Raw genomic sequence first — 21,302 nt, forward strand, 5'->3', positions numbered from 1 at the left:
ATGTGTAATGTATGACTATTAGTGATGTATGACTATTAGTGATGTGTAATGTATGACTATTAGTGATGTGTGACTGTTAGTGATGTATGACTGTTAGTAATGTGTGACTATTAGTGATGTATGACTGTTAGTGATGTGTGACTGTTAGTGATGTGTAATGTATGACTATTAGTGATGTGTGACTGTTAGTGATGTGTAATGTATGACTATTAGTGATGTATGACTTAGTGATGTATGACTATTAGTGATGTGTGACTGTTAGTGATGTGTGACTGTTAGTGATGTGTGACACTTAGTGATGGGTGACTGTTAGTGATGTGTAATGTATGACTGTTAGTGATGTGTGACTGTTAGTGATGGATGACTATTAGTGATGGATGACTATTAGTGATGTATGACTGTTAGTGATGTGTGACTGTTAGTGATGTATGACTGTTAGTAATGTGTGACTATTAGTGATGTGTAATGTATGACTGTTAGTGATGGGTGACACTTAGTGATGTGTGACTGTTAGTGATGTGTAATGTATGACTGTTAGTGATGTGTGACTGTCAGTGATGTGTGACTGTTAGTGATGTGTGACTATTAGTGATGTATGACTGTTAGTGATGTGTAATGTATGACTGTTAGTGATGGATGACTATTAGTGATGTGTGACTGTTAGTGATGTGTAATGTATGACTATTAGTGATGTGTGACTGTTAGTGATGTGTGACTGTTAGTGATGTGTGACTGTCAGTAATGTATGACTATTAGTGATGTATGATGTATGACTGTTAGTGATGTATGACTATTAGTGATGTATGACTATTAGTGATGTATGACTGTTAGTGATGTGTGACTAGTGATGTGTGACTGTCAGTAATGTATGACTATTAGTGATGTATGATGTATGACTGTTAGTGATGTGTGACTGTTAGTGATGTGTAATGTGTGACTGTTAGTGATGTGTAATGTATGACTATTAGTGATGTATGACTATTAGTGATGTGTGACTTAGTGATGTGTAATGTATGACTATTAGTGATGTGTGACTATTAGTGATGTATGACTGTTAGTGATGTGTGACTAGTGATGTGTGACTGTTAGTGATGTGTGACTAGTGATGTGTGACTGTTAGTGATGTGTGACTGTCAGTAATGTATGACTATTAGTGATGTATGATGTATGACTGTTAGTGATGTGTAATGTATGACTGTTAGTGATGTGTGACTGTTAGTGATGTGTGACTGTTAGTGATGTGTAATGTATGACTATTAGTGATGTATGACTATTAGTGATGTGTGACGTGTAATGTATGACTATTAGTGATGTGTGACTATTAGTGATGTATGACTGTTAGTGATGTGTGACTAGTGATGTGTGACTGTTAGTGATGTGTGACTAGTGATGTGTGACTGTTAGTGATGTGTGACTGTCAGTAATGTATGACTATTAGTGATGTATGATGTATGACTGTTAGTGATGTGTAATGTATGACTGTTAGTGATGTGTGACTGTTAGTGATGTGTGACTATTAGTGATGTGTGACTGTTAGTGATGTGTGACTTAGTGATGTGTAATGTATGACTATTAGTGATGTATGACTATTAGTGATGTGTAATGTATGACTGTTAGTGATGTGTGACTGTTAGTGATGTGTGACTGTTAGTGATGTGTGACTGTCAGTGATGTATGACTATTAGTGATGTATGACTGTTAGTGATGTGTAATGTATGACTGTTAGTGATGTGTGACTGTTAGTGATGTGTAATGTATGACTATTAGTGATGTGTGACTGTTAGTGATGTGTAATGTATGACTATTAGTGATGTGTGACTGTCAGTGATGTATGACTATTAGTGATGTATGACTATTAGTGATGGATGACTGTTAGTGATGTGTGACTGTCAGTGATGTATGACTGTTAGTGATGTGTGACTGTTAGTGATGTGTGACTAGTGATGTGTGACTGTTAGTGATGTATGACTGTTAGTGATGTGTAATGTATGACTGTTAGTGATGGATGACTATTAGTGATGTGTGACTGTTAGTGATGTGTAATGTATGACTATTAGTGATGTGTGACTGTTAGTGATGTGTGACTATTAGTGATGTATGACTATTAGTGATGTATGACTGTTAGTGATGTGTGACTGTCAGTAATGTATGACTATTAGTGATGTATGACTGTTAGTGATGTGTAATGTATGACTGTTAGTGATGTGTGACTGTTAGTGATGTATGACTATTAGTGATGTATGACTGTTAGTGATGTGTGACTGTTAGTGATGTATGACTGTTAGTAATGTGTGACTATTAGTGATGTATGACTGTTAGTGATGTGTGACTGTTAGTGATGTGTAATGTATGACTATTAGTGATGTGTGACTGTTAGTGATGTGTAATGTATGACTATTAGTGATGTATGACTTAGTGATGTATGACTATTAGTGATGTATGACTGTTAGTGATGTGTGACTGATGTGTGACACTTAGTGATGTGTGACACTTAGTGATGGGTGACACTTAGTGATGGGTGACTGTTAGTGATGTGTAATGTATGACTGTTAGTGATGTGTGACTGTTAGTGATGTATGACTGTTAGTGATGTGTGACTAGTGATGTGTGACTGTTAGTGATGTATGACTGTTAGTGATGTGTAATGTATGACTGTTAGTGATGTGTGACTGTTAGTGATGTGTGACTGTTAGTGATGTGTGACTATTAGTGATGTGTGACTGTTAGTGATGTGTGACTTAGTGATGTGTAATGTATGACTATTAGTGATGTATGACTATTAGTGATGTGTAATGTATGACTATTAGTGATGTATGACTGTTAGTGATGTGTGACTGTTAGTGATGTGTGACTGTTAGTGATGTGTAATGTATGACTATTAGTGATGTGTGACTGTTAGTGATGTGTAATGTATGACTGTTAGTGATGTGTGACTGTTAGTGATGGATGACTATTAGTGATGTATGACTGTTAGTGATGTGTGACTGTTAGTGATGTATGACTGTTAGTAATGTGTGACTATTAGTGATGTGTAATGTATGACTGTTAGTGATGGGTGACACTTGGTGATGTGTGACTGTTAGTGATGTGTAATGTATGACTGTTAGTGATGTGTGACTGTCAGTGATGTGTGACTGTTAGTGATGTGTGACTATTAGTGATGTATGACTGTTAGTGATGTGTAATGTATGACTGTTAGTGATGGATGACTATTAGTGATGTGTGACTGTTAGTGATGTGTAATGTATGACTATTAGTGATGTGTGACTGTTAGTGATGTGTGACTGTTAGTGATGTGTGACTGTCAGTAATGTATGACTATTAGTGATGTATGATGTATGACTGTTAGTGATGTATGACTATTAGTGATGTATGACTATTAGTGATGTATGACTGTTAGTGATGTGTGACTAGTGATGTGTGACTGTCAGTAATGTATGACTATTAGTGATGTATGATGTATGACTGTTAGTGATGTGTGACTGTTAGTGATGTGTAATGTGTGACTGTTAGTGATGTGTAATGTATGACTATTAGTGATGTATGACTATTAGTGATGTGTGACTTAGTGATGTGTAATGTATGACTATTAGTGATGTGTGACTATTAGTGATGTATGACTGTTAGTGATGTGTGACTAGTGATGTGTGACTGTTAGTGATGTGTGACTAGTGATGTGTGACTGTTAGTGATGTGTGACTGTCAGTAATGTATGACTATTAGTGATGTATGATGTATGACTGTTAGTGATGTGTAATGTATGACTGTTAGTGATGTGTGACTGTTAGTGATGTGTGACTGTTAGTGATGTGTAATGTATGACTATTAGTGATGTATGACTATTAGTGATGTGTGACGTGTAATGTATGACTATTAGTGATGTGTGACTATTAGTGATGTATGACTGTTAGTGATGTGTGACTAGTGATGTGTGACTGTTAGTGATGTGTGACTGTTAGTGATGTGTGACTGTCAGTAATGTATGACTATTAGTGATGTATGATGTATGACTGTTAGTGATGTGTAATGTATGACTGTTAGTGATGTGTGACTGTTAGTGATGTGTGACTATTAGTGATGTGTGACTGTTAGTGATGTGTGACTTAGTGATGTGTAATGTATGACTATTAGTGATGTATGACTATTAGTGATGTGTAATGTATGACTATTAGTGATGTATGACTGTTAGTGATGTGTGACTGTTAGTGATGTGTGACTATTAGTGATGTATGACTGTTAGTGATGTGTAATGTATGACTGTTAGTGATGTGTGACTGTTAGTGATGTGTAATGTATGACTATTAGTGATGTGTGACTGTTAGTGATGTGTAATGTATGACTATTAGTGATGTGTGACTGTCAGTGATGTATGACTATTAGTGATGTATGACTATTAGTGATGGATGACTGTTAGTGATGTGTGACTGTCAGTGATGTATGACTATTAGTGATGGATGACTGTTAGTGATGTGTGACTGTTAGTGATGTATGACTGTTAGTGATGTGTAATGTATGACTGTTAGTGATGGATGACTATTAGTGATGTGTGACTGTTAGTGATGTGTAATGTATGACTATTAGTGATGTGTGACTGTTAGTGATGTGTGACTATTAGTGATGTATGACTATTAGTGATGTATGACTGTTAGTGATGTGTGACTGTCAGTAATGTATGACTATTAGTGATGTATGACTGTTAGTGATGTGTAATGTATGACTGTTAGTGATGTGTGACTGTTAGTGATGTATGACTATTAGTGATGTATGACTGTTAGTGATGTGTGACTGTTAGTGATGTATGACTGTTAGTAATGTGTGACTATTAGTGATGTATGACTGTTAGTGATGTGTGACTGTTAGTGATGTGTAATGTATGACTATTAGTGATGTGTGACTGTTAGTGATGTGTAATGTATGACTATTAGTGATGTATGACTTAGTGATGTATGACTATTAGTGATGTATGACTGTTAGTGATGTGTGACTGATGTGTGACACTTAGTGATGTGTGACACTTAGTGATGGGTGACACTTAGTGATGGGTGACTGTTAGTGATGTGTAATGTATGACTGTTAGTGATGTGTGACTGTTAGTGATGGATGACTATTAGTGATGTATGACTGTTAGTGATGTGTGACTGTTAGTGATGTATGACTGTTAGTAATGTGTGACTATTAGTGATGTGTAATGTATGACTGTTAGTGATGGGTGACACTTAGTGATGTGTGACTGTTAGTGATGTGTAATGTATGACTGTCAGTGATGTGTGACTGTCAGTAATGTATGACTATTAGTGATGTATGACTGTTAGTGATGTGTAATGTATGACTGTTAGTGATGTGTGACTGTTAGTGATGTGTGACTGTTAGTGATGTGTGACTATTAGTGATGTGTGACTGTTAGTGATGTGTGACTTAGTGATGTGTAATGTATGACTATTAGTGATGTATGACTATTAGTGATGTGTAATGTATGACTATTAGTGATGTATGACTGTTAGTGATGTGTGACTGTTAGTGATGTATGACTGTTAGTAATGTGTGACTATTAGTGATGTATGACTGTTAGTGATGTGTGACTGTTAGTGATGTGTAATGTATGACTATTAGTGATGTGTGACTGTTAGTGATGTGTAATGTATGACTATTAGTGATGTATGACTTAGTGATGTATGACTATTAGTGATGTGTGACTGTTAGTGATGTGTGACTGTTAGTGATGTGTGACACTTAGTGATGGGTGACACTTAGTGATGGGTGACTGTTAGTGATGTGTAATGTATGACTGTTAGTGATGTGTGACTGTTAGTGATGGATGACTATTAGTGATGTATGACTGTTAGTGATGTGTGACTGTTAGTGATGTATGACTGTTAGTAATGTGTGACTATTAGTGATGTGTAATGTATGACTGTTAGTGATGGGTGACACTTAGTGATGTGTGACTGTTAGTGATGTGTAATGTATGACTGTTAGTGATGTGTGACTGTCAGTGATGTGTGACTGTTAGTGATGTGTGACTATTAGTGATGTATGACTGTTAGTGATGTGTAATGTATGACTGTTAGTGATGGATGACTATTAGTGATGTGTGACTGTTAGTGATGTGTAATGTATGACTATTAGTGATGTGTGACTGTTAGTGATGTGTGACTGTTAGTGATGTGTGACTGTCAGTAATGTATGACTATTAGTGATGTATGATGTATGACTGTTAGTGATGTATGACTATTAGTGATGTATGACTGTTAGTGATGTGTGACTAGTGATGTGTGACTGTCAGTAATGTATGACTATTAGTGATGTATGATGTATGACTGTTAGTGATGTGTGACTGTTAGTGATGTGTAATGTGTGACTGTTAGTGATGTGTAATGTATGACTATTAGTGATGTATGACTATTAGTGATGTGTGACTTAGTGATGTGTAATGTATGACTATTAGTGATGTGTGACTATTAGTGATGTATGACTGTTAGTGATGTGTGACTAGTGATGTGTGACTGTTAGTGATGTGTGACTAGTGATGTGTTACTGTTAGTGATGTGTGACTGTCAGTAATGTATGACTATTAGTGATGTATGATGTATGACTGTTAGTGATGTGTAATGTATGACTGTTAGTGATGTGTGACTGTTAGTGATGTGTAATGTATGACTATTAGTGATGTATGACTATTAGTGATGTGTGACGTGTAATGTATGACTATTAGTGATGTGTGACTATTAGTGATGTATGACTGTTAGTGATGTGTGACTGTTAGTGATGTGTGACTATTAGTGATGTGTGACTGTTAGTGATGTGTGACTTAGTGATGTGTAATGTATGACTATTAGTGATGTATGACTATTAGTGATGTGTAATGTATGACTATTAGTGATGTATGACTGTTAGTGATGTGTGACTGTTAGTGATGTGTGACTGTCAGTGATGTATGACTATTAGTGATGTATGACTGTTAGTGATGTGTAATGTATGACTGTTAGTGATGTGTGACTGTTAGTGATGTGTAATGTATGACTATTAGTGATGTATGACTATTAGTGATGTGTGACTGTTAGTGATGTGTAATGTATGACTATTAGTGATGTATGACTATTAGTGATGTGTGACTGTCAGTGATGTATGACTATTAGTGATGGATGACTGTTAGTGATGTGTGACTGTCAGTGATGTATGACTGTTAGTGATGTGTGACTGTTAGTGATGTGTGACTAGTGATGTGTGACTGTTAGTGATGTATGACTGTTAGTGATGTGTAATGTATGACTGTTAGTGATGGATGACTATTAGTGATGTGTGACTGTTAGTGATGTGTAATGTATGACTATTAGTGATGTGTGACTGTTAGTGATGTGTGACTATTAGTGATGTATGACTATTAGTGATGTATGACTGTTAGTGATGTGTGACTGTCAGTAATGTATGACTATTAGTGATGTATGACTGTTAGTGATGTGTAATGTATGACTGTTAGTGATGTGTGACTGTTAGTGATGTGTAATGTATGACTATTAGTGATGTATGACTGTTAGTGATGTACAGTATGACTGTTAGTGATGTGTGACTGTTAGTGATGTATGACTATTAGTGATGTGTGACTGTTAGTGATGTGTAATGTATGACTATTAGTGATGTGTGACTGTTAGTGATGTGTAATGTATGACTATTAGTGATGTATGACTGTTAGTGATGTACAGTATGACTGTTAGTGATGTGTGACTGTTAGTGATGTATGACTGTTAGTAATGTGTGACTATTAGTGATGTGTAATGTATGACTATTAGTGATGTGTGACTGTTAGTGATGTGTAATGTATGACTATTAGTGATGTGTGACTGTTAGTGATGTGTAATGTATGACTGTTAGTGATGTATGACTATTAGTGATGTATGACTGTTAGTGATGTATGACTGTTAGTGATGTACAGTATGACTGTTAGTGATGTGTGACTGTTAGTGATGTATGACTGTTAGTGATGTATGACTGTTAGTGATGTACAGTATGACTGTTAGTGATGTGTGACTGTTAGTGATGTATGACTGTTAGTAATGTGTGACTGTCAGTGATGTATGACTGTTAGTGATGTGTGACTGTCAGTGATGTATGACTGTTAGTGATGTATGACTGTTAGTGATGTGTGACTGTTAGTGATGTGTAATGTATGACTATTAGTGATGTATGACTGTTAGTGATGTGTGACTGTTAGTGATGTGTAATGTATGACTATTAGTGATGTGTGACTGTTAGTGATGTGTGACTATTTTTAGAAAGGAAACAAATTAAAAGTATTAATTTGTTGTACAGTGTTATTGGCCACTTCTGCCAGAGCATGAGTGCTATGTGTATACCAGTAGTAATACTATACAGACGTTTCATAAACTTGGCGATAGATGGTCTAAGTCCCTACTGGCTCTCCGGCGGTCTGATGATAGGACTCCTCCATAGTTGTCTTTTCCTTTTTGTTTGATGACCCCACTATGTTTGTTATGTGCTAATTTTGTTTTACATTCATATATACCGTGTTCCCTGTAATGGTTGGTCTGCACATTTCTTCTAAAATGCCCGTGCTCACTGACACGTACGTTATTACTGTGCGCCTTTGTTGCTTTATGTACTACTTTGTTCTTTTCTGCCTCTTTTTTGTCTTTGTTGTTACTGTTTTTTTTTTTTTTTAATCTGGTACAAAAAAAATGCAAAGTACTTGAGATACGCAATGCTGCTCATCATCACTAAAATACCCTTTTATGATATTTGGTGTAAACCCTAAAACAACTTAGCACCCACTTACCTGTTCCGTACGGGCACATGACCTATTTCCAGGTGTCTCCTGCTGGCCGCGTCTTCCTCACTCTCCAGCATGCTCTGTGCGCCCCCTAGGTGGCATTATCTAGGATTTATTGTTATTATGGCCAGCTGACCACTGTCGGCATTGCAGCACGAGTTTCAGACTTAGACTGACAATTTAAAGCTGCCAGAATATTAGGTCCCAAGTTTCAGCATGTCTATTAGTTCTGGATTGTTTGCCTGTACACCAGATCCTTGCCCTACTTCGCACCATGGCCTGTTGCCCGCGACCTTATTGCTCATACCTGTGTCTCTGGGGTGTGGATTAACAGATAGACAGTAAAAAGGTCTACAATGTCTAGAAAGACACCAGATGTTAGTCAATAGGGACAAAAGGTCAACACACTAAAGATTGACATGTAAGATTGTTGAACAGATACAAAGGGTCTAAAGGTTGTCACAAAAAAGGTCAGCTTTTTTTTAATTTTCTAGCCCTAATCTTCATCCTAACCATCCCCCTCCCAAAGGTGCCTAACGCTAACCGTTGGGGTAGGTGCCTGATTCTAACCTTCACTTCTAGTGCCTAACCGTAACCGTCGGGGTAAGTGCCTAACCCGAAAGAAAAAAACATGTCAACCTTTCACATGTCGACCTATACCGTGTTGACCTTTTGTCCCTGTCGACCCATTGACTGTCTAACATCTGGTGTCTATCTAGACATTGTCGACCTTTTTTTAACCTATCTATAGTCTGGCACCCTGCCTCTGGACTTGTGCCCCCTGTTCGTTGACAACATTTAACCTCGCTACAGATACTGATTCCTCCAGCCCACTCTTCCCAGCTAGTATAGGGGCAGTTACAGCACCATGACCTGTGGGCCACCGATTGTGAAGTCCACGCCACATTGCAGCCATCCTAGTTGAGGCCCAGGACATCTATCAGACCAGGAACCTCGACACTGCCAGCGCTAAACCTTTAATGATTGAAGAATCCAGACATTTGTAAGCTTGCAACATTAATGATTAAGGAGAGACTGTCCGATGGGGCCAATATCACCACATAAAGGTGAGTGTAACGATTAATCGATGTGTGAAATGTGTAAATCCCTGATGAATTCCATTCAGGCGTGAGTGCATCGCCTAATGTTCCCTCTGTTGTTACCAGGGCGCTGGGCGATCAGATTGATTTTATAATTTCTAGCGTAACCTAGTACAAGGAAGTTTTCCCATTGAGAATGGGAAATTGAGGGGGGGTATCAAGCTTGGCAGGAGATGAAGTGGAAACATTGAAGAAAGCATCCAATCAGCTTCTGTCATTTCAAAGATATATGTCACCCGCTGATTGGTCGCTTTGCGCAACTTCCCCAAGGCTTGGTACATCTCCCCCTCAAAACCAGTAAGGACACTATTTTCCAATTGCATGTCCTGATGAAACTCTATAGGTGTGCAAGGTAAATGCGCCATTATCTATTCCTTTATCAGAGTCTGCGTGAGGACGGGACAGATGACCACAGAATGTTCTCCTGATCCCTCAGATACTGTGACTCAAGGCCTCATCCCCTAGTGACAGGTCATCTCCAGTTGGGATGTCTCAGTGATGTAACCCACAGCTGATGTTTGAATTGTCCTGTCAGGGGTGCAGAGTATCTGACTTTGCCAAATGTGGGATTACTTAGCTCTGGCTTTCTTTGGCCAACTGGGCATACCAAAGTTCTCCAGCGACACCCAAGAGGTAGTGTTGGGCTTCGCCACAGAATGCCACATAGTTGCAGCTTCGGGTCTACCCACACAAGGTACAGCAGAGGACAGGATAGATAACAGAGACATCTGCAGTGTAAGTGAAGTGCAAGAAGCCTAGAGTCTGAGCTGAGGTTAATGTCATTGAAGACCAAACAAAGTTATGTAGTGTTCATTCTTGCACCGTTCACAGCCCGTGCAGTTCCTCTTTCCTGCCTGGGGTGGTGTTCTCTGCTCTGGTGCTTCTAGTGCACTCGGCTGATGCAACACACTTTTGAGATACAGACCAGAGTGTGCTAGAAGTACCAGAGAAGAAAGTGACACCCCAGGCAGGATAGAGGAACTGCACGGATTGTGACAGGTGCAGTTACAAGGCTAACTGGATTCAGTTATCCGAGAGTATGACAGCAGTGGACGTGTGACCAAATACACGCCTGTACATTATGAGATGTCTACACATAATAGCACTCATAAAAGGAACAGGGAGCCACCCATGCATGCTTACAAACAGTGAGCACAGAAATGACTGGTCCACAAGGGAAAAGAACAAAATTTTACAATGTCCGGCCCTTTGGAGTAACCTCTCTTCAACCATACGCCGTGAAAGAACATTCATCTCCTGGCTCTGAATGGTGGATGTGGTTTTACCATTGTGAAAGGGAAAAATTTGGTGGGAGCTCTATTGCAGATGCTGATTCTACTTACCCCTTGACAATTGTGTCCTATAATATCCTTTTGCTACAATGGGGCAGATTAAATCTGCCACAGGACTTACCACGGGGTTATAGCTCCCGTGTTAAGTGCCCAGAGCTGTTCACTTATTTCCCACAGTAAGCTATAGCTCCAGAGTTAACTGGTGGGAGCTATGCACATACGACTCACGTTAAGCCCTAGAAACACGAGTTATGGAGATTTCTGAACACAGCTCAGGAGGGTGCGACCCTCGGGTCTACTCGCGGGTTTACAGCAGGCAGTAAATGAATAACCTGGAGCTAAAACCCTGCAGGGATTCCTGTATCTAATTGAATTCCCCCCAATATATTTTATCCAACAGACATCGATATGGCTTTTGGGAATCTAGGGCAATAGCTGCTGAATTATTTAGTTTCTTTTACTTTGCACTTTCCAAAAAGTATATTTTTGTGCTCCCCATTACCTCTCGTTTTATTGTGGCACTACAAAGTCTCCGCATTTCCTCTCGTTTTGTTGTGGCACTACAAAGTCTCCGCATTTCCTCTCGTTTTGTTGTGGCACTACTTTGTTAGAGATCTGCCCTCAGATTTGTTTTACCTGTTCTAAAAATCGATTGCAGAATTTTAAAAACTTTTTGTGTGGTCCTTAACATTTATGATAAAATACTTCAAAACCTGGTCCCTATATATCTCCTTTCATTACCACACATCTCTTATACAAGTGTGTCAGTATGTAGACATGTGAGGAGAAGACAATGAGTGCTTGTGCGCTTTACTAGGTGATTTTGGAAAAATAAAAAATGTGACAACCATGCATATTTAAAAAAAACCTTTTACTCATCAATTATTAATTTGACAAATCTATAAATTTATAAAAAAAAAAATAAGCATACAGACTCCCGTGGTCCAGTGAACAAACATATACACAGTATTAGCAAACAGATTATAGATAGAAAAAAAAAAAAGATCTCAATCTTAAATGGGAATATAGCTTACCTATGGTCTAGTCCTGAGTCGCACACAAAAGCCTCTGCAAGTGCAGAAGCCCACAGCAGCCAGACCTGCTACTTTAAGCTAATCTGAGTATCCGTACTGCCTCATGCGTATAGCCGCACTACCCAGTGTTTTTCCAACAAAAGCCGCAACCGTCATTAGAATCGCCACTAACCCCCCTACCCCATGCTGGGTGCAGGATATCCGTCTGACACTGGCGCTCCTCTGTCATGGCACGCCTCATAATAGCACGGAGCTCTGGCTGCATGCCCACAACATACCCATGACACCTCCACGAAACGGATCTCTTGCATGTGTCCCACTGACTCCCAGAAATGTCCATACCACGGACAGGTATTACTGGCCATGCACGCAGCCTCCCTCCAAGTGCCCGAGCAGTTTCCTACAAATCGCCAGATGCGTCCACTTTTGGACTTGCGTGCAACTGAGGATCAGGCTTAATATGTCCCGTATATATCCTATCTTATTCATAAACAGATCCTAAGAAATCGTGGCCACTCACAACAGGGTGATCATTCAAACACATGCGACTAATCAGTCCGCCCAACTTTAGATGTCAATAATAATGGCCGTCAGACTGTCCGATATTACTCCCCCACACGGGGAGACAATCGATGAGAACTTGACACGAAGTAACTGGGCGACAGACACATCCAACGAGAACAAGTGAGGAAGGTCACGTCAATCTCACTGTGATGCCGAAATCATCCACAGTTCCTTCATTCTGGTACTGACCGGATACGTAAGAGAGTGATTATCCACAGTTCTTGAGAACATTTCTGGCAAAGTCCTGTTGTGTCATACAATTAAAAGTGTAACATTTGCCTCTTATCTATCAATTTAGAAAACAAAATATATCTATATATGGGAAGGATCAGCTACATGTTCAGTAATATTGTGAAATCTTACTGACATCTTGTCCTCATCCAATATGTCTAACACCTATGGGGACCATGGGCATCAAGGAATTACATCTGAATATATAATGAAATGGAATAAACTCATTGTTTGTGAATGGAAGACATATTCTTGCTCGTCGGCTCATCGGGTAAATGTCTTCTTTGTTCTGGCATTGGTGTTTCTGGTCTAGCGCTTGTTGACGGCACTGTTGGCTCGGCAGATGCTGACTGTCTTGAGTCATCTCGTTCTTCTCCTCTTCCTTCTGACAGAGGTCTGGAAATTTGTGGAGACATGGAACCGGGTATGGTCACCGACAAGTTTCCTCTGGTCCTTATGTCATCTGCTATAACTTGGAGATGTGTCGTGATGAGCTGGCAACTTGAAGCAACTTGTTGGAGGCTCGCTGACATTTGCTCTTGAGTGCGTGCCATTCTCATTTGGTATGAGGTCATCATATCTTGGCTTGCAGCTATGCGCTCCTGAGTTGCAGCTATGCGTTCAAAAAGCGCAATCAGGTTGTTATCACTTTCCATTCTTCTTTCCCTCCCCGCTGGCCTCTGTGCAGATAAACGATCAATCGATTCTGACATTTGGCTGGAAAGGCGATCAACGCTGACTGACATGTGGTTAGATAGATGGCCAACGGCGTCGGAAATTGCTTGTATGCTGGCCTCCGTTCTCTGCTTGTGAATTTCATGCCTCTTATCCATATCTCTCGTAAAATTGGTGATCACATCAAGTTGAGGAGGATCTTTTGGAAGATCTTCTACCGGCAAACTTGCTTGACGCGGATGAGTCGTACCTGTAGGTGAAACATGTCATGTAACACGACCATCTGAAGAAGAGGTTCTTACATATGAAGATTTGGAGAAAAAAAAAAGACTGCACCAACAGTGGAAATTTACACAGCGTTGTGTCCATTTTTTACCTAAACATTTTTTTAAAGATCTATTTTTTGGGGGGAGGTGGGGGATTTACAGTTAATTCTAGTATTACCTGTTTTGCTTGAACTCTGTGCTGGGGAAACTGCAGTGGTTGCAACTTCAGTCTCGGACGGATCTAAAGAAAAGAGTTTACAAATCTTAGCGATTTCCTACTGACATAAATGGTTCTATAAGAGTTAAGTGTTCATTCTAGCACCCTGCAATTGTCACAACCCGTGCAGTTCCTGTTTCCTGCCTGTGGTGTCCCCCTCTGCTCTGGTGCTTCTAGCACACTCAGTTGATGCAACAAGCTGCTGAGATACAGACAGGAGTGTGCTAGAAGCACCAGAGCATAGAGCGACACCCCAGGCAGCAAAAACGGGACTGCACCGCGTTGTGACAGGTGCAGGGTGCTAGAATGAACACCAAAGAGGTGTTCATTTTGTAGGTGAAAATGGTGCATTCTTCAGTAAAGATGGTCTAACTTCAGTTACATAAAATAAACAACAAATATATACATAGTGCAAAACATATTACTCAAGGAGGAAAGATGTAACTATGAAGGTCCCTTTAAATCCGGTGCGCACATTCCTCGATACAGCTGGGAAGTCGGTCGCACTAAGTCGCCATTTGGGGAGCATTGCATAAAAATGGAGGTGTGTTGCCTAAGTTTTGTGGCACTGGAGAAGCCAGCATCGGTCTTGTGTAACAAGTTTCCTACTGTGTTTATTAGTTTTTTATTGTATATAATTTAACAAAATTGAGGAAGTTTAGGAAGAAATCTTCAGTGAAGACAGCGCCATTTCCACCTACGAAAAACAAAATATTTTTTGCGCCAATTTATGATTAGTGGCCCTGATTCAGACCCGCTCGCTTCCGCAGGCAGCTCGCAGGGTCTGTGGGCGTTTTTTTTTTTGTGTGCGTGTGTCCAGGCTGCTCGCAAAGCTGTGGGTTTCCACCCACAGCTTGTGCGAGCGAGCTGGAGACCGTCGCGATTATCACGACCATCGGGCTTGCGACGAGACCCTTGGGTAGGGTCTCGGCTTACGCAAGCCCGAGTGGACTCCCTGCTCTAATAGAGCAGGAAGTCCACTAGTGATGTCAGTAGGGCCTCCCGGGAACGCCTGTGTTTGTGCAGACACCCCCCTACCCGCCTACAAAACTGGGCGAGCTGTCACTCACCATCGACAGCTGGGCACCGTCTTGTAGTGAGCCCCGCAGCGACTGAAGTTCAGTCGCTCGGTGGGGCTCGCGCATGCGCACACGCCGGACGCGGCACATGCGCAGTGGCCAAACATCGAGCCGCTTGCGAGCGCTCTGAATCAGGCCCAGAGTCCATTCTAGCACCTTGCACCTATCACAACCCGTGAAGTTCCTTTTTTCTGCTTGGCGGGGGGGGGGGGGTGTTCTCTGTTCTGGTGCTTCTGGCACACTCAGCTGATGCAACAAACTGCTGAGATACAGACCAGAGTGTGCTAGAAGCACCAGAGCAGAGAGCGACACACCAGGAGGAACTGCACGTGCTGTGACAGATGCAGGGTGCTAGAATGAACACTAATGAATCCAGGTGATTCTTCCGTGTAGGAGAATAGACTGCCGAGTACTCGCTGTTCATGGCCACAATTTTTTACCACTTTCTTCCTCTGGAAGGTTTTGGATTCCAAAAAGATCTTCAATGTTGAACGTTGTGGTGGATGTGCGCGCAATATCCAATGTGTCTGTAACTAAAAACAATAATTATGATGAGAATTTTTTTTTTTTTAGCTTCTTATAACATATTTATTTGGTTCAAAGTACATTTGCTCATTTTTATTACCCATCGGAGAAAACGCTTGAGTAGATGTATTTCCCGATCGTTCTACTTCTTCAACGTGTCTGATTGCTCTGCCACTTTCTAGAATATCATAATTAATATATTTACATATGCTAATTTCTTTGCAGTTTGAAACAATCTGGTTTAATATAAAATAAACAATAATATATTGATCTCACGTTCTTCTACGGCAGGCGCCTCTTCGTCGATGGGACGTCTTTTGGAAATTTCCTTTTCATCAGGGCCTATTTAAAACAACATTGATATTATAATATAATTGCATTGTTGATCTGTTGTGTTTTTTAAACTTGTCTTTTTTTTACCTTTTCTTTTCATCGGTTTCTTGGCTTCAGCTGACGGCACGTCACTACCCGAAGCTTGTTAAAAATCAAACAACATCATTATTATGTGCTAAAGTTACAGGGTTTTAATTTTTCATGCCAAACTCGCACCGCAAATTCCAGTTGCATTCCAATACCCTTGAACACCCCCCTCCTAATTAGGTACTTCTTATTTTTTGTTTAGCTTAATATGGCCAGTAATTACATGTTAGTTTTGGGTGTAAAAAATGCCTAAAATTACCCAAAAATCTACTTGTTAGTTTATGCACTCCAAATTGAATTGAATAATTATTTATTGAAACGAACACTAATTGCTTTTTTATTATTTTTCCATATTTTTAATAAAATGTAGTCGCCTCAAATTACCCCCAAATCATCTTTTTAATACTTTTTTTTGCAGTTTTCATTTTATTCATTTGTACTTAAAAGAAAAGTTTCCATTTAATAATTTTTTTACTGTTTTAAAAAAATCACCCATTTTAAAAACATCCAGTACTGTCGTTATGGCCTTTAAAGAGCCTTCTATATGGTCCTGCAATGGAAGCAGCCACTTTTTTGGGGTCCATTAAGGTTTGCACACTTTTTAATGCTCTTCTCCCAAGTCGAAATTTATAGAAAATGTGCACCTCATCACGAGTAGCGTGAATTGGCATTTCTAATTGGAATGCACGTTTCTCTGGAGAGAACATTAGTGCAAAGTGTGTGAGTTTCATGAAACAAACTCACACCTAATTGGATCGAGCCCATAGAATACATATTTTGTGTCTATATTCACTAATTTTATGTTCTCTAGCAGCTCTCTTAACAATAAAAAAAAATTAAAAACTATAAATTGCTAATAACAAAACTGCGATATACTTGAAAACCACTTCCCTTCTTACAAAGTGATTATACATCTTAATGAAATATGACATGAATGTTCCCAATGGATATAGGCATACAAGCTAAGAACATATTTATTAATTCATATACACTTCACTAAATATACCAACATGGCACAGATAGAGCCCAGATTGCCAAACCTCACGTTTTAAAATGGCTAAATTAAATTAAAAACATTCACAACATTAGTATTAATAGGCAACAGATCACGTTAGGGTAGATGTACTACTCCAAGGAGAGAGACAAAGTGAATAGAGAAAAAGTACCAACCAACCAGCTTCTGTCACTTTAAAGGCTGTTTTTTAAAAATGACAGAAGCTGATTGGTTGAGACTTTATCTTCGTCCACTCTATTTCTCCCCAAGGCTTAATACATAGATCCCATTAAATCCTCTGATTATTAGAACCTCAAGAAATACCACAGAAGAGATGTTTAAGTAGTAGTGTATTAATCCACCTTGTCCCAATTAAATCCAGAACAGAACGTCCCTTTATCCCGGTGATACAGCGACCGTTACATGTTCAAAGGTGCATTAGTGTCGTTGATGAAGAGTTACTACAGAGTTTGGTAAAGCAAATAACTCCTTTTTCAAAGTAATAATAGCGAAATCACAGACGGATATAGAAAGTGGAGGTAAGGTATACGATGCATAGTGCATTATTTAGTTGCAGTCCTGCTACAATGTTTTAAGCATCAACCGCTCAGATTCCTGTTCAGGTTGTTGTAACCAATTTACCAGAAGCTGTGTGAAATTCTTGGTCCTTACGCGTTTCTCCGCTATAACGCCATGGGTTTCATCAGAGGAATTACTTTGAGCCACAGAAGAGCTTCTACTGAAATCACCAATGTCCATTATAAAAAGGTCATCCAGGTGGACTAAAAGTGGTGGCTTTAATTTGCTGCCAATGAGGTTATTATTGTATGGAGATGAACAGTGGGGTGAGGTCGTAGAAGGTTTAAGAAAATAATATCATGATGAGGGTGATGGAGGCGCAGACTATCAGTTGGCAGAAGTGGGACACAAAGATGTGGAAAGGCAAAATAGAAAAAAAGTAAATATAAAAAATTTCAATTTGTGAATAAACGTGAGATGGTTCGAATACTGTGAACTATATTACAATAATGAAGGTGAGATTGGACAAGAAGGTGATTAAGAATTTTTTTTTTTTTAAGTTAACTATTGTAATGATATCTGGAAATATTCCAGAGATAATCTATATAGTAAATCTGTTCAGGTCTGTCCCGTCTCCAAAATGCACACGCACAACGGCTAACACTGCTAAGGAAACGGGGCAGACTCTAACCCAGCACCACCGGGAACACTGGAAGAAGGAGTGGGGGAAGGGGAGCAGAGAGAAGGGTGGGACAGAGCAGAGTGGGTCTACGTGCAGGCTAAAGGGACCCATATGCCGGGTCCCTTTAGCAGTTTACATTATATTGGTATAGAAATTGATTGTTTGGCAAGAAAGAAAGGATACCGTGGAGAACACATATCTACAGAAAAAAATAGAGAAAGGAGTGGCAATGTTTGCTGGGAGGAGGAAAAAGAGGATATTTATCGGGGAAAATGTCGACATTATTTTAAAAAGAAGTTACGTTTAGGAGAGAATGCTTAAGCTTCAGTTGATACGAGATAAGCTAGGCGGCAAGAGGTCAAGACAAGTCATTAAAAAGTTGTAGAGGTAGACTTATTCTTGACATTGGATCATAAGGAGCGAATGGCCTATCCATCGGATCAAGTGTAGAAGTAGAGGCTGTAAGACAGAGATTATGGCAACACCAAGGGTGAAAGCTTACAATGTGGGAGTAAATATGAAGACACTGAAGACTTTGGTCAAACAAAATAATAATAATAATTTGAAAGTGACATGTCAACAAGTCTACACAAGTGAAGGATTTATAGAGGATTTGCCTGGTACACCATGTCAAATATCTGTATAGGTTGTGAAAGTGAGAGGTGTTTTTTTTTTTTTTTTTTTTAAGTATAAAGTTGAAATTCTTATTTTGGGAGGAAGTGAAGAGGTTATGCTGATCGAAACGCGTTCATGGATCTTTCATATTTAAAAGCAATATTTATGGGGGGTTTCCCCCATAAAGTCGTGTAAATGTACAAGTACAGAAGATGACTGTAATGTCCAACCTAGAACGTAAAAATGCACATAAACAATGTTTGCATATATATATGTATATATAGCCTTAAATTATTTTTATACCTTGTTGACCTTTAAGAACATGCAACCTCTTCTCTAAGACATGCCCAATTGTTTCTGGAATAAATAAAATGTATGTTGCTGTGATGTATGTATATATAGTGGTGCTCACTCAGGTCAGGTTATGTCCTGATGACGAATTTGGATTAAAACTCGAAACGTTGACCTTGAGACCTTAGTATTTGTCTTATTGATAAGCCCGAAGAGTGACACTTTCTTTGCTACATATTATATATATATATATAAAGTGATAAATATTAATATTTAATGTCACAGCTTTGCTCTGCATACATTACCTACAATTTAATTTACTACATTATTTCATTTTTATTTTTTAACTGTATAATTTGTCGAACCAGTACAGGTTGAGTCTCCCATATCCAAAATGCTTGGGACCAGGGGTATTTTGGATATCGGAATATTCCGTATTTTGGAATATTTGCATACCATATTGAAATGTTTTAGAAATAGGGCCCACATCTAAACACAGAATTCATTTATGATTTATATACACCTTATTCACACAGCCTGCAGGTCATTTTATACAATATTTTCAATCATTTTTTGGCTCAAGCAAAGTTTGTGTACATACATGAAATTAATATATGTGTCATATACACCTTATACATTATAGGTCATTTTATACTTTATATTTAATAATTTTGTGACTTAAACAAAGCTTGTGTACATTGAACCATCAAAAATCAAAGTTTTCACTATCTCAGTCATGCTAAAAATATTCCGGATTTCGGAATATTTGGATATGGGAGACTCAACCTGTATTCTATATGTTCATGTCTGGCCTTAAATGTTTATTTCCTGGAATGATAACAACTACATTCTCTTGTATTTAATATCATTACTCTTTAATTTAAAATGATTTAATAATTACCTTGCATAGGCCTTGTCTTAGTATGAACTGCAACTCCACCTTCTTTTGCTTTTCTTTGACCTTATAAAAACACAATTTAATTTCCTAATTTAATTTTTTTTTTAAATCTACTAATAATGTTCTGTAATAAAATATCTTAACAATTCCCCGATACTGATACAGATGTGGACACACTCCTCATTTCATGGACACAAGGCCCCTTTATTTAAAAAAAATAAAATAAAAAGTGTTTAATATATTTAATAAGTGTTTAATAGTTTTGCAATGATAAATACCTTCAGAATATGAAGAATATGAAGTTCCTGCTCTCCCTGATGAGCACTGCAATCTTCCACTCCGTTGTTCTTCTTAAAAAAACATTTGAAACATTTTTTTATTATTGTATGTTATTTCTGATGGCATTATTACCTTCAGTACAGGTAAGATTCTCACATAGAATTTTGTGATTGTGTATTGCCAACAAAAAAATGCAAAGCATGTGCAATTTGATGCTTTTACTATTATTATTAATTATATATATATATATATATATATATATATATACATACAGTATATTTATATAGAAATTAGCAGTTTAAAGTAGATTGGAATAAATATTTAAAATATTAATAATAGAGAAACTGTAAAAGTAAGTTCTTACCTCCAATCACCACGGTGATGCTGGTGGATGCGGAGGTAGAAGGGAGATTGGATCCTTGGGTAGAAGTTAATTATAAAAAAATGTTAACCTTTTTTTTTCAGAAAGTGTAAATAAAAATCTATATAATTTTTGAATAATGCAGACATAATAATAACTACTCATTATGTAAAGGATATTTAATGTAATAAATATTTTGCAGATTTGTCATCGGAATTTCTTTACAATGTTGCTTTTTTTTTTTTTTTTTTTACACCCTTCACTACAGCAGTATTTAGGGATAGACATAATAGTGTTACTATACTACAGTTATGGGAATGTGCCCACCAAGCATAACAAACACATTGTGACTTGTTCTTAGCTCATACAGAGACCAAGTGGTTTGGGTGTTCTGTCAAGGACAGTTTGTGAGTCCAACTCATAATAGGTAAAAAAAAAAAAGTCGAGTTAACTATAGTAAAGGTGCAATATAGTT

At 38.5% G+C, this 21,302-nt stretch overlaps 1 protein-coding gene across 3 annotated transcripts in view; it reads right to left on the reverse strand.

Annotated features, from left to right (window-relative positions):
• Positions 1 to 12,029: 12,029 nt before the first annotated feature.
• LOC148512052 (uncharacterized) overlaps positions 12,030 to 21,302 on the reverse strand; it is a 34,981-nt gene continuing 25,708 nt past the window's right edge. For 2 of the 3 annotated variants that reach the window (XM_088482337.1, XM_088482335.1), the window contains 9 exons: positions 20,831 to 20,884; positions 20,466 to 20,537; positions 20,191 to 20,250; positions 16,189 to 16,242; positions 16,045 to 16,110; positions 15,869 to 15,946; positions 15,684 to 15,776; positions 14,126 to 14,188; positions 12,030 to 13,931 (listed from right to left, as the gene is read on the reverse strand). In XM_088482337.1, the coding sequence (XP_088338463.1) occupies positions 13,231 to 13,931; positions 14,126 to 14,188; positions 15,684 to 15,776; positions 15,869 to 15,946; positions 16,045 to 16,110; positions 16,189 to 16,242; positions 20,191 to 20,250; positions 20,466 to 20,537; positions 20,831 to 20,884 (1,241 nt within the window). In that variant the 3' untranslated portion in view covers positions 12,030 to 13,230. The remainder of the gene's footprint in view (positions 13,932 to 14,125; positions 14,189 to 15,683; positions 15,777 to 15,868; positions 15,947 to 16,044; positions 16,111 to 16,188; positions 16,243 to 20,190; positions 20,251 to 20,465; positions 20,538 to 20,830; positions 20,885 to 21,302) is intronic. The other variant, XM_088482336.1, reaches the window with a different exon arrangement.

This window comes from Taudactylus pleione, unplaced genomic scaffold, assembly GCF_031769625.1.
Source record: "Taudactylus pleione unplaced genomic scaffold, aTauple2 ptg000285l, whole genome shotgun sequence".
Taxonomy (NCBI): Eukaryota; Metazoa; Chordata; class Amphibia; order Anura; family Myobatrachidae; genus Taudactylus; species Taudactylus pleione.